At 43.0% G+C, this 13,876-nt stretch overlaps 2 protein-coding genes across 5 annotated transcripts in view; one reads left to right on the top strand and one right to left on the bottom strand.

Moving 5' to 3' along the window:
- ZFYVE19 (zinc finger FYVE-type containing 19) overlaps positions 1-11,241 on the bottom strand; it is a 45,325-nt gene extending 34,084 nt beyond the window's left edge. The window contains exons 1-3 of one of the 2 annotated variants that reach the window (XM_075844762.1): positions 10,668-11,241; positions 7,542-7,663; positions 5,497-5,553 (exon numbers count right to left, since the gene is read on the bottom strand). In XM_075844762.1, the coding sequence (XP_075700877.1) occupies positions 5,497-5,553; positions 7,542-7,663; positions 10,668-10,934 (446 nt within the window). In that variant the 5' untranslated portion in view covers positions 10,935-11,241. The remainder of the gene's footprint in view (positions 1-5,496; positions 5,554-7,541; positions 7,664-10,667) is intronic. The other variant, XM_075844761.1, reaches the window with a different exon arrangement.
- DNAJC17 (DnaJ heat shock protein family (Hsp40) member C17) overlaps positions 11,065-13,876 on the top strand; it is a 39,925-nt gene continuing 37,113 nt past the window's right edge. The window contains exon 1 of one of the 3 annotated variants that reach the window (XM_075844765.1): positions 11,065-11,277. In XM_075844765.1, the coding sequence (XP_075700880.1) occupies positions 11,071-11,277 (207 nt within the window). In that variant the 5' untranslated portion in view covers positions 11,065-11,070. The remainder of the gene's footprint in view (positions 11,278-13,876) is intronic. The other 2 variants (XM_075844764.1, XM_075844763.1) reach the window with 2 other exon arrangements.

Here is a 13,876-nt window from a genome sequence, read left to right on the forward strand (position 1 = left end):
GAGCTGGAAGACCCAGCCACGAGCCATTTTTTATGTCCTGGTGGAGGGAAGGATGTTGTCACTCAGGATTTGACGGTACATGGCTCCATCCATTCTCCCATTGATGCGGTGAAGTAGTCCTGTGCCCTTAGCAGAGAAACACCCCCAAAACATAAGGTTTCCACCTCCATGCTTGACAGTGGGGACGGTGTTCTTTGGGTCATAGGCAGCATTTCTCTTCCACCAAACACGGCGAGTTGAGTTAATGCCAAAGAGCTCAATTTTATTCTCATCTGACCACAGCACCTTCTCCCAATCACTCTCAGAATCATCCAGATGTTCATTTGCAAACTTCAGACGGGCCTGTACATGTGCCTTCTTGAGCAGGGGGACCTTGCGGGCACTGCAGGATTTTAATCCATTACGGCGTAATGTGTTACCAATGGTTTTCTTGGTGACTGTGGTCCCAGCTGCCTTGAGATCATTAACAAGTTCCCCCCGTGTCGTTTTCGGCTGAGCTCTCACCTTCCTCAGGATAAAGGATACCCCACGAGGTGAGATTTTGCATGGAGCCCCAGATCGATGTCGATTGACAGTCATTTTGTATGTCTTCCATTTTCTTACTATTGCACCAACAGTTGTCTCCTTCTCACCCAGCGTCTTACTTATGGTTTTGTAGCCCATTCCAGCCTTGTGCAGGTCTATGATCTTGTCCCTGACATCCTTAGAAAGCTCTTTGGTCTTGCCCATGTTGTAGAGGTTAGAGTCAGACTGATTAATTGAGTCTGTGGCCAGGAGTCTTTTATACAGGTGACCATGTAAGACCACTGTCTTTAATGCAGGCACCAAGTTGATTTGGAGCGTGTAACTGGTCTGGAGGAGGCTGAACTCTTAATGGTTGGTAGGGGATCAAATACTTATTTCTCTGTGCACAATGCAAATAAATATATATCATTTTGACAATGTGATTTTCTGTTTTTTTTTTATATATAATCTATCTCTCACTGGTAAAATTAACCTAGCCTAAAAATTCTAGACTGTTCATGTCTTTGACAGTGGGCAAACATACAAAATCAGCAAGGGATCAAATACTTATTTCCTTCACTGTATGTGGACGTAAACTGCTGTTTGGGCGCACTGTAGAGCTCAGAAGGGAGGGGGCGGCATTTTGCTTTTGGAGCGCAGATTTTGCTTACTGGTTGTTCTGTTTGGCGTTTTGCTGGTATTTCAGTTTATAATGTGGGGGTATATGTAATCTGTGCGGAGAACATCAGGGCATAATAAGAAGTTATAATAATGCGGTAAATAAATAATAATTCATAGATCTGTGGCCGGTGTCGCACTGATACCGTGTTTCCCCGATAGTAAGACACCCCCGATTGTAAGACGTATCGGGGGTTTCAGGGGGGTCGGCTAATATAAGCCGTACCCCGAAAGTAAGACATATGTCTTACTTTCGGGGAAACACGGGGGTATTGCCGCCTCCTGCCCACTTCCGCGCCGCCCCCTCTCCATATGTCACCGCGCCGTCCCCTGCACTTGCTCCTGCTGCAACTGCCGGAATCGAAGCGCGCGCCGATTCCGGCAGTTTAACCCATTAAATACCGCTGTCAATAGTGACAGCGGCATTTAATGTGTTTGACAGAGGGGGGAGCTCCCTCTGTCACCCGATCGGCGCCCCCGCAAACAAATCGCGGGTCGCCGTCGGGTTTCCATGACAGCCGGGGGTCTAACAAAGACCCCCAGGTCTGCCTTCAGCATCTGCCTGTTAGGCGATGCCGGAGGCATGACCTAATAGGTTGCCTGTCAGTTTTACACTGACAGGCAATAATGCTTCGGTATACTAAGTATACCAAAGCATTATATATGCGATCGGCACATCGCATAGTGAAGTCCCCTGGTGGGACTAAAAAAAAAAAATGTAAAACAGTTAAATAAAGTTTGTGAAAAAAAAAAAAAAAAAAATTCGACAATTTTTTTACAATATAAGACATACCCCGAAAGTAAGACATAGTCGGGCTTTTGGGGATAAAAAGAAAGTAAGACACTGTCTTACTTTCGGGGAAACACGGTAAATGGCGCCAGATGTTATCCGCTTTTGGAATACTCTGCACATTTTGCATTGCCATATTCTGAGAGCTAGAAGTTTTCTTATTTTTTCTCCACCGGAGCTGGGTGAGGGCTTATTGGTTGCGGGACAATCTGAAGTTTTCATTGGTTCCATTTTGGGGTACATGTGAGTTTTTGATCACTTTATATTCCATTTTTTGGCAAGCAAGTTGACCAAAAACCTGCAATTCTGATGTTATTTATGGTGTTCGCCATGCGCTATGAATGACAATTTTACTTTATTCTGCGGGTCGGTGCGATTACGGCGATACCAGATGTATATAGTTTCTCTTATGCTTTGCAGCGTCTGCACGATAAAATCGCTTTAGTTTCAAATAATTTATTTTTTGTGTCACCATATTCTGAGAGCCATAACTTTTTTATTTTTCAGTCAAAAAAAGCTGTGGGACGGCTTGTTTTTTGCTGGACGGGTTGTAGTTTATAATGATATCATTTTGTGGTACATGCAACTTTTGGGAGGGGTTGTGACTAACAAACAGCGACTCTGGAATTGTTTTTTATTTTATTTTTTTACCTGATATTTTTATAGTTCGGGTTGTTACGGACATGTGTACTTTTTTTCATGTTTTCCATTTTTTCCTAAAATGAAAGACTTATTTTGGGAAAAAAGGCTGTTAGTGTTTTTCAACGTGAAACTTTTGTTTTTTTTACAACATATTTATTAACTTGTTTTAACTTTTTTTTTTGTCCCACTAGGGGACAGGCATGGAGCCCTGATCACTATTTTAATACACTGCACTACCTATATAGTGCAGTGTATTAGAGCGGTCAGCTATTCACTAACAGCAAGCCTATTAGGCTTCGACTCCCGGCGGGTCCTAGTAGGCTTCCGTACTAGGAAGCCATTGTTAGGCTACGGTTGCCATTTGCAACCATAGGGTGCGATCTAACCACCTAGATGCAGCGATAGCTGCATCTAAGGGGTTAATCGGCCAGATCGGAGCCTAGCTCCAGTCCTGGCCGTTAGAGCCGGATGTCAGCTGTGACAAACAGCTGACACCCGTGCCCATGGCAAACATCATGGTTGCCGACAGGCTAGAAGCCACTTATATGAAGCGATCGCTTTGATCGCTGCATCTAAGGAGTTAATCAGCCGGATCGGAGACTAGCTCCGGTCCTGCCCGTTACAGCGGGGTGTCGGACAGCCGATACCCGGCGGTGATAGCGCTGATTCCGCTTCTGAGCCAGCGCCATCACATACACATTCTCATGGAGCTGTGATTGGTCCCCTGCCGTCTTACTGTGCCGATCAACTGTCATAAACAGTTGACGGCACAGTTCTGTCACCCTGTCTTTGACAGGATGACCGTTTTTAGCCAGGCTGCACCGGTACCTTAAAGCACTGTAATACAGGACGTACCGGTGCGTCCTGGTGCGGTAAGGTGTTAAAAAAATATTAAAGTTAACATAACTGGTATCGCTGCGTCCGTAAAAGTCACAACTATCACAATATAGCTTTGTTTAACCCGCTCGGTGAATGGCATAAAAAAATTTATATACTAAACACGCAAATTGCTGTTTTTTGGTCACCTTAGATCTCCAAAAATATTTAATAAAAAGTGATCAGAAAGTCGCATATAGCTCAAAATGGTATCGGTGAAAACTGCAGAACGCCTCGCAAAAATTAAGCCCTCACATCGCTAAGTTGATGGAAAAAGAAAAAAAGTTATAGCTCTCAGAATATGGCGACACAAACTATTTTTTAGCAAATAGTTAAAAAAAAAAAAAGAAAAAAAGTGGTAAAACATAAAACAAAGCATATAAATTTGGTATCGCTGTAATCGTATCAACCTGTAGAATAAGGTGCACATGTAGTTTTTACTGCCTGATGGACACCGTAAAAACAAAACCCCCCAAAAATGGCGTAATCACTGTTTTTTCCCCCATTTAACAATTTTTTTTCAGCTTCCCAGTATAAAATGCGGTACAATAAATGGTGCCATGACAAACTACAACTTGTCCCGCAAGAAACAAGCCCTCATGCGGCTATGTCGACGAAGAAGTTATGGCTTTTGGAAGGCGGGGAGAAAAAAACAAAAATGAAAAAAATACTGAAATTGTCCGTGTCTACAAGGGGTTAACGCTTATCCAACGGACGTATTAAACACGCACAATACATGTTAGATCCCCTCCTGACATGTCTGTTTTGGGAAATACTTGTATTCCCCATAAAACAACAATTCTGGAGAAGCAGAAGGATACAAACTTGTCTTTGCAGCAAAATCTAAATATATCTGCGCAGAGAAGTCTTTGTTCTATCGCAACGTCCTGAGTTTTCTTACTGTTAGGCAGTAATGTTCCTGATCTCTTCATCCTCTTGTAGCTGGGTCGAAAAATGGTAGATATGAACCAGTATATTTGTAGAGGAGTCGGGAGAGTTTTCTATAAAATGTACGAGAAGTAGGGCACCGATAGAGGGGAGTATCACTACAGGATCTGACTACACGTTTGGTTAGTAGTCTGTAACCATGGAGACCTAGATCTGCAAGATTAGTTTCAAAGTTACTTTTTATCTTAGATGTACATTTCCTTCCATGTATGCTCCTTAAGGGTATCTTCACACTCAGTGTTTTCATGCGTTTTTCAGGGCGTAAACGCCTCGAAATATGCCTGAAAAAAAACTGAAGCTGAACGCCCCCAAACATTTGCCCATTGATTTCAATGGGAAAAACGGTGTTTTGTTCAGCTGGGGCGTTTTTTTACACGGCCATTTGAAAAACCAGCGCGTAAAAAAACGCTCCATAAAAAGAAGGGCATGTCACTTCTTGAGCCGTTTTTGGAGCTGTTTTTTATTGTGTCAATAGAAAAAAGGTCCAAAAATGTCTGCAAAAAAAAAGCAAAAAAAAAAGTTTGGTGCTTTAAAAATGGCACTCGAAAACAGCTCCGTATTTTACAGCCGCTTTTACTTTAGTGTGTGAACATAGGCTAAGAGATCAGTATAACAAAAGTGAAAAATATCATAAACCTGACTGTGCCGGATGGCAAACCGGCACAAATCAAAAATATCAATAAACTACTACACTATGATCAGATTCCAAGGTCAAAAAACATGAAGCAAGAGACAAGAGGACTACTAGAGAAGTGAGATTAACCTTTAACCACTTATTGGTCAAGTTAAAATATTTCGGTTTAAAGGGCTTTTCCAACAAACACATGTATAATAATCAGGCATGTCATAAAAGTGTGATTGCTGGGGGTCCGGGATCGGGCACCCTAAATGATCTCAAGAACCAAGGCTGCTTTTCCTAGTTGTTTATAAAGAGGTGGCCAAGGGCGTGCAGCCGCCCTCCATTGAAGAGGAAGGGAGTTCTGGAAACATCTGGGAGGTAGCGGTCCCTTCAGGAGGGATAGACACTAGATAGCACAATATAACAATTTCTTACTTACTTCTTGTAATTCTCCGGTGGAGACCATTTAGATGAGTTGTTCCTTTGTGCGACCGGACTAAGAAAAATATAAAAGAAAATTTAAAAAATGAAACACAAAAATTGGATAGGTGCCAATGACATCTAGTTTGTGTTCCGGCCATGTCCAGCTTTGTCATGTGGACTTAGAGTGGATCCAAATCCCCATCCATATTAATGTCCATATATACACCCCTTCAGCTGCCATGATCCAAGCCGGCCGGATTGAGAATTCATAGAAATTTTATTATATTACTTCTTAAGAAACAAAATTATTCGCAACCAATATTCTGTATAAAAGTAATATTTCAGAGATGAAGGAATGCTTAAAAACAATATATCATGTTGGATAATGCAACTTTTTAATTGTATTTATTTATTTTTTTTACTTTTTGAGATACAGATTATATGTATATCTATATATTGAACTTAAACCAGAATCTGTCAAATCAGTGGGACTGACTGCTTCGGTGACATCGTGTCCGACACGGAAGATCCACCTGTCATCCATCACATCTAAATTCAAAACGTTGATGTGATCGATAACAGTGGGATCGTGCGCGTCAGAGACACACAGGATCTGCTTTCACCAAAGCCGCCAGCGTTGGGCTTCGTTCACATCTGCGTCGGAAACCCATGAACGGAACCCTGACTGAAACAAATACCGTAGTCGACTGCGCTATTCATTCCGTCAAGACGACGGAACCCTTGCACCATGGTAACAAACGGAAACCATTTGCACCGGATCCGTCACCGTTGAAATCAATGGTGATGCAAACGGAAACCTATGGTCAGTCAGGGTTCCCTTCATGGGTTCCCCTGACGGAAAGCTCCGATGGAACGCCTGAGTGGAGCCCTGACGCAGATGTGAACGACGCTTTCGCATAGAAAAAGGGCAAAATAGTTGTTATTCTATACAAATAATACAAAGAAACAACCTTTGTATTTTTAGAAAAGCCATAGAAAACTTGGACCAGAATTTGAATTGGTGAAGTGGTCGGCCAGTTTCTAACAAATACATCTCAGCGGTCATAAAATGAAAAACTAAGCCCATTGCTAATGTCTGCTGTAATCCTGCTTACCTAGGATGTGGACCGGTGCTGCGAAACAGGGACATTCCCATTCATATAGAATCACTTACTCAACTGACCTCCACCTCCTCCATTACCGGCACCGTAACGGTTTACATGCACCATCGTCTTGCAGCGCCATTTCCAAACCTTGAAACGTAGAGCAGACATTGTAAACGTGGCATAGCTTTATTTTAGGACAGCGGAGATGTATTGATTGGACATTGGCCGAACCCTTTAAAGGAACACGAAACCTCGAAATGAATGAAAAAGTAAACAGGAGATACTATTTGCCAATCACAGGTTGGAGTACACGACTTTAAAGGGGATCTAGAGCAGGTTCATATACGGATGACCTATTAACAGGACAGTTCATCAGTATATGATCGGTGGGGGTCCAACACCCGGGCACCGGATGTTACACAGTGGTCGGTGTCGGAAGCAGATGGCTCTGGTCACAGTAAAGTGGCCGTACTGCAACTCGGCTTCTATTCACGTGAATAAGAGCAGAGCTGCTGTGCAGTCTACGGAGCCCAATCTGATTCGGACCCCGACCGCTGCATCGGAGGCAGCCGATCGGCGCAGGTTCCGGGTGTTGGACCCCCACGATCATATGCTGATGACCTAGCCAATAGAGAGATCATCAGTATGAAAAACCGCCCGTGCCCGGACGATCCCTTTAAGACGTATAAGGGAGTAGCAGAAATGTCACCTAGTGACCAGCTCCTGCACTGCCAAGAGTAACAGATCAGCTTTGAAAAAAAGTTGCAGCCTTTTTTTGGTATTATTTTTTTAACAATATTTTGTATCAGAAATTTAAAAAAAACGCAGTAAAGTTGGATGGATATCCCCAAAAAATAGAACGTATTCTGTAAGAAAATACATTGCCATGACCAACGACTTCACCGGACTCCATTCCCTCATAATGTTGTATAGAACGCATCATATATACACTCACTTGCTGATATTGTCGTGACATTTCTTGCAGACTTTTTGCTTGGTGTTACCATGAGCGGGTAAAACGGCGGTAAATGCCAGGCATCCTGCGCAGAACGAATGTCTACAGGATTTACAGCCACACTTGGAAAGAGATAAAGTAAAATGCATCATTATTTTCAGGATTCACTCCTAAGGCTTTACATCAGCTCTGTGAATGCAAGTTCATTGATCCGTACAGAATGATTGGGTGCATATAATCCTCCCGTCATATTTACACGTGTACGTTTCGTTTTTGTTTGCAGAGACCTTGTTTTGCAGCAGTCACCTTCTTTAGGCTGATTCACACACAGCATTTTGTCGCTGGTTATTGGTGGTGTTGTCACAGCATTTTTTACGTGTTTTTTTTTGCCCAGAGGCTACTAGGAGATTTCAGCTCTGAAAACTGCAGAACTGTTAATGAAGCCGTGGATTATAATACAGACTGTCACACAGAAGTAATACAATGTATTTTTAAAGTTACTCCCCATTTTACATAAATCAGTTTAAAGAGTCTCTGTCACCAGATTATAAGTGCCCTATCTCCTACATAATGTGATCGGCGCTGTAATGTAGATAACAAGTGGTTTTTATTTTGAAAAACTATCAATTTTGAGCAAGTTATAAACAATTTTAAATTTATGCGAATTCGTTTCTTAATAGACAACTGGGCGTTTTTTTACCTTTTTACCAACTGGGCGTTGTAAAGTGTATGACGCTGACCAATCAGCGTCATACACTCCTCTCCATTCATGTTTAGCTCGTTTCACTGCACAGCATGATCTCGCGAGATCACGCTGTGCTGTGATTAAGTCCCACACAAACTTTACAGATTGTGAATAGACATCGCGTCCTGGCTGGAGGCAATGTCTATTCACTCTCAAGACAAAACTTCAGTAAAGTTAATGTGGGTGTATGTGACAGGACAGCGAGATCTCACGAGATCACGCTGTGCTGTGAATACAGATGGACATGAATGGAGAGACCTGTATAATGCCGATTGGTCAGCGTCATACACTCCTCTGTACAATGCCCAGTTGGTAAAAAAAGTAAAAAAACGCCCAGTATAGAGTGCTGTGGATTTTCCGCAATGAAAAACCCGCAGCATAATACCGTAGCAGCGTGTGGATGAGATTTGAACAAAGCTCATCCACGCGCTGCGTAATTAATGAGCGGAAAAACTACTCAGAAATGGACCTGCGGCGCGGTTTTTTAATCCGCAGCATGTCAATTGTATTTGCGTAATAATCACACAATTTTGTGTGGTTTTTCACAGCATATCCGCCCTGTGTGAACAAAGCCTCAAAGATCGTTTAACCCTCTCCCGACCTTTAATGTAACTGCACATCATAGCCAGGAAGGAGGAGTATGGAACTGGCTCACAGTTTGAGCCGACCCCATACCAAGTGGGCATTTCCTGTATGTTACAGCTAACACCTCATTAGATCACTGCAATCAGTTATCTCGGACCTCGGCCGTTTAACTACTTAGGTGCTGCGGTCAATAGCGAGTGCGGCATTTAAGCCGTTACAAAGAGAGAGCGGGCGATCAGGGGGTGCCGAAGGTTATCATGGCAGCCAGGGGGGTCCAAAGAAGGCCCCAGGTATGCCATCTTGGGCAGGGCTCAATAGCAGAGGAGTAAAGCTGGGTTCACACGAGCATGTTTGGTCCGTAAAGGACGGACATATTTCGGCCGCAAGTCCTGGACCGATCACACTGCAGGGAGCCGCGCTCCTAGCATCATACTTATGTACGATGCTAGGAGTCCCTGCCTCTCCGCAGGACAACTGTCCCGTACTGTAATCATGTTTTCACTACGGGACAGCAGTTCCACTTATGTAATATTCTAATTTTCTGAGACACTAAATTTTGTGTTTTCATTAACTGTTCCCATAATCATCAACATTAAAAGAAAAAAATGCTGGAAATAGATCCCTCGGTGAGTAGAGAATCTATAGAATATACGAGAGACACTTATTGAATTACTGAAATAAATTTACTTTTTGATGATATTATAATTCATTGAGAAGGACTATATTTTATATTTTAAAAGTTGGAAAAAAACCCACTGCTTTCCCATTTTCCCCTAAAGCAATGTAAAAGATAAAAAAAATAAAATAAAAAAAAAAGAATCGTAATTGGTATTTCCGCATCGGTCAGGACTCATCTACACGTAGCGGAATTACTGCGTTTTTTCCTTCCAGAATTGCTGCGTTTTTCAGGAGACGTCTCCATCTCCCAACATTGGGAACAACACAGCAATTTCCGCACCATTTTCTGCCGTAAAACCGTAGGAAACGGTGCATGTTTTCCGCAGCGGTAAGTCTTTGACTTTTAATGGAACTGCTGCAGAAATTTTCGGCAGCAATTCCGTTGTGTGGACAAGCCCTTAAAGTCTGAGCTAGTGCAATACATGATTTATCCTGCACGGTGAAAATAAATAAAAAAATAAATAAGAGACACTAAATTTGGTATCCGTAGTCGTATCAATCCGCAGAATAAAAGTTCACGTTATTTTTCGTGCACGGTGAACGCCGTAAAAGCAAAACCCAAAAAAGAATGGATGACATTTTTTTTAATTTTTTTTCCATTCCACAAAAAAAGACAACTTCCGTTTTTCAGTGCATTATACGGTACAATAAACGGTGCCACTAAAAACCACAACTCGTCCCACAAATAACAAGGCTAAGTCAACGGAAGAAGAAATACGTTACGGCTCTCGGAACGCTGGGAGGACAAACACGAAAAAAAGCTGCGACGGAAAGGGGTTAATGATCCTTTCATTCGGGAATGAGGTGCAAGTATGAAGAGAGCAAACCTCTAACCACAATCCCTAATATCTGGTCCTGGACAGTGACCCCATATCAGAAAGTATGTTTTCGTGATCCCCTTTAAGGCGAAGTTCACACGTTGCAGATTTGTCGCAGATTTCACCCTTTTGCATTGCAAAGCGTATAATCTGCAATGAAAATCGGTAACAAATCTGCAAGGTGTGAACTCCGCCTAAACGTAGTAGAATTCCCTGCATATAGCAATCCGCACCATTTATCCTTGAGAACTAGCAATCACAATGTCCATCTCTGGAGCCATTTCCTACATTTACACTCACCTCTTTTTTGAATATAGAAAATTTAGAAGCACAACCAAAACACCTTCCGTCCATATCACCCGTCAGATAAATACATCTGCAATATTGCAACGCAGCGCTCCGGGCTATGACGTAGTGTCCGCAATCCCTGTGACTAGTCCTAGGTCGTCCTGACAGTCCCCCTCTCCACTGAAGTATCAAACCCACAACTTTCAAGAAATGCTCTTTTCCTCTTACAGCACGAAATGCTGGGCAATGTAGTCCGCTTGCTGTTATACTTCTATTCATTACACGCAACCTTAGACTACATTGCCCAGCATGCAATGTGCGCTCAGCTCGCTTCAACTTCAAAGTCCTTTTCGCGTTGCCTCCTGGGAACTATAGTTTTTTTCATTGATGCTTTGTGCTATCGCTAGGGTACTTTATGACTGGTAAAGAACTACATATCCCAATAGGCTGTGAAAGCGGAAAGCGGAACGTCGCTGAAATTCATGAGTTTGCTCATGGGGTAATTATTGTCATTCAGAAAAATAACACGATGGCTGCAGGAAAGATGTCGACATCCAAGGAGTTGATGCAGATGGATTTGTATGGGTTGCTTGGTGTAGACGCTGAGGCTTCTGAGAAAGAGGTAAGAAATCCCCGGATGTGGACATGCAAAAAGTGAAGTGTAGCACTATGGGAGAGATTACTAAACCTAGGGCAGAGGAAGAGCGGAGCAGTTGTCCATAGCAACCTGTTGCTTTACGGCTCTCATTCTTCTGATGCTTTGTTTACCTGCCCCATTTTCCAGGAGTATTCCCTGACGAATACTCAGACATGCCCATAGCCCCCATGCACCCAGCATACGCCAAAACCGTGTCCCATTGGCATATGCCGGGTCCTTATATACCTTTTTTTTCTCACAGTATATAAAGCGTGGTCTACCATAAGGTCCGACCTTGGGTTGGATGGCGCCCTGTGCGGGACGCTCTATTGCTGCCCCCCCAAAACGTAACCACATATACACACGCACGCACTGGGAATGCTCGTTTGCCCGATAAGTGGCCCGCATTAAAAGGACCTTAACGACCTACCACGTACATGTACGTAACAGCCGTTAAATTATGGAACGGGCAGAGCGCGCTCCATACACAGCGGGTGACGGCTCTGTCATACAGCCGACACCTCACTGCTACGGGCGGAATCAAATATCACTTTGATTACGCCTGTTTAACACCTTAAATACAGCGGTCCATCGCGAACGTGGCATTTAAATTGTTAGAATCAGGGCAGTGCCCCCTCTAACAAGCCATCACGCCGCCACCGCAATGGGATCGGCCGGTGACGATTGTTGTCATGGCAGCCTGCGGGCCCTAATGAAGGCCCCCAGGTCTACCGGCTTTGTACTCCTTTGAAACCCTGCCCAGGGCTTCAGAGGAGACTGTCGGGGTATGTGCGCACACAAAATCAAAAACGTCTGAAAATACGAAGCTGGGAAAACCGCTCCTCATATTCAGACGTTTTTTATACAAAGTTGCGTTTTTCGAGGCGTTTTTAACGGCCGTTTTTGGAGCTGTAGAGTCTATGAAAAACGGCTCCTCCAAAAACGGCTGAAGAAGTGACATGCACTTTTTCGCGGCTGTTTTTTTACACGCCCATTTTGAAAAACGGCCACGTAAAATAAATGCCCCGTCCGATTTTTAAGTCGTTTTTAAAAACGCCCAAAAAAAGCCTGTGTGAACATACCCTCAGTATCACGATATACTGCAATACATTAGTATTGCAGTATATCATGCAAGCGATGGCTGGTTCAAGTCCCCTAGGGGGACTAATACAAGTAAAAAACAGTTAAAGTTTTTTTTATATTGTGCCAAAAATAAAAATATTAAAAGTAAAAAGAAAAACTCCTTTTCCCATTTTTTCCCCTAGAGTAATGTAAAAAATAAAATAAAAGTTAACATAACTGGTATCGCCGCATCCATAAAAGTCCAAACTATCACACTATAGCGTTTTTTAACCCGCTCGGTGAACGGCGTAAACATTTTATATATATATAACATTCAAATTGTTGTTTTTTTTGGTCACCTTAGCGCTCCAAAAAAAAAAGGAATAAAAAGTGTTCAGAAAGTCACAAATACCCCAAAATGGTATCGGTGATAACTACAACTCACCCCGCAAGATTTAAACTGTTGCATCGCTAAATTGATGGAAAAATTAAAAAGTTATGGCTCTCAGAATACGGCGACACGAAATTATTATTTTTTTAGCAAATCGTTTTTTTTTGTTTTTTTTTTAAAGTGGTAAAACATAAAACAAAACATATAAATTTGGTATCGCCGTAATCGTGTCAACCTGTAGAATAAGGTGCATATGGCTTTTGGAAGACGGGGAGGAAAAAACGAAAATGAAAGAACTGAAGTTGGCCTGGTCTTTAAGGGGTTAAGGGAATTGCATGATCGGTATATGTTATGGAATAGCTGTGCCTGCAATTCCCTAATGTAAAAGAATTGGGTTTTGGTATTTTTTTAGATAAGGGAAATACCTGCACAGAAATTCCTGAATTAGGCCTCATGCACACGAACGTAAAAACGCCCATAATCACGGGCCCATAGACTTCTATTGGCCACGGGTACCTCCCCGTATGCTTACAGGAAGGTGCCCGTGCCGTTGAAAAATCTAGAACATGTCCTATTTCAGGCCGTAATTACAGCACAGGCAGCCCATAGAAGTCTATGGGGCTCCTGTAATTACGGGAGCGTTGCTAGGCGACGTCAGTAAATAGTCACTGTCCAGGGTGCTGAAAGAGTTAAACGATCTGCAGTAACTGTTTCAGCACCCTGGACAGTGACTACCGATCAGAATATAAATCAACGCGTAAAAAAAATAGAAGTTCATACTTACCCAGAACTCCCTGCTTCTTCCTCCAGTCCGGCCTCCTGGGATGACGTTACAGCCCATGTGACCGCTGCAGCCAATCACAGGTGAATCACAGGCTGCAGCGGTCACATGGACTGCTGCGTCATCCAGGGAGGTCGGGCTGGATGTCAAGAGAGGGACGCGTCACCAAGACAACGGCCGGGTAAGTATGAATTTCTTTTACTTTTACCTCGGAAAGAACTGCCCCTTCTCTCTATCCTGCACTGATAGAGAGAAGGGGCTGCCGATTAGTGCAGTGCAATTTTGCAGAGAAAACGTGCCCATAAATACGTGTGGAATACGGGTCGAATACGTGTGACACCGGACCCGTA

This window comes from Rhinoderma darwinii, chromosome 12 (assembly GCF_050947455.1).
Source record: "Rhinoderma darwinii isolate aRhiDar2 chromosome 12, aRhiDar2.hap1, whole genome shotgun sequence".
In the NCBI taxonomy this organism is placed as follows: domain Eukaryota; kingdom Metazoa; phylum Chordata; class Amphibia; order Anura; family Rhinodermatidae; genus Rhinoderma; species Rhinoderma darwinii.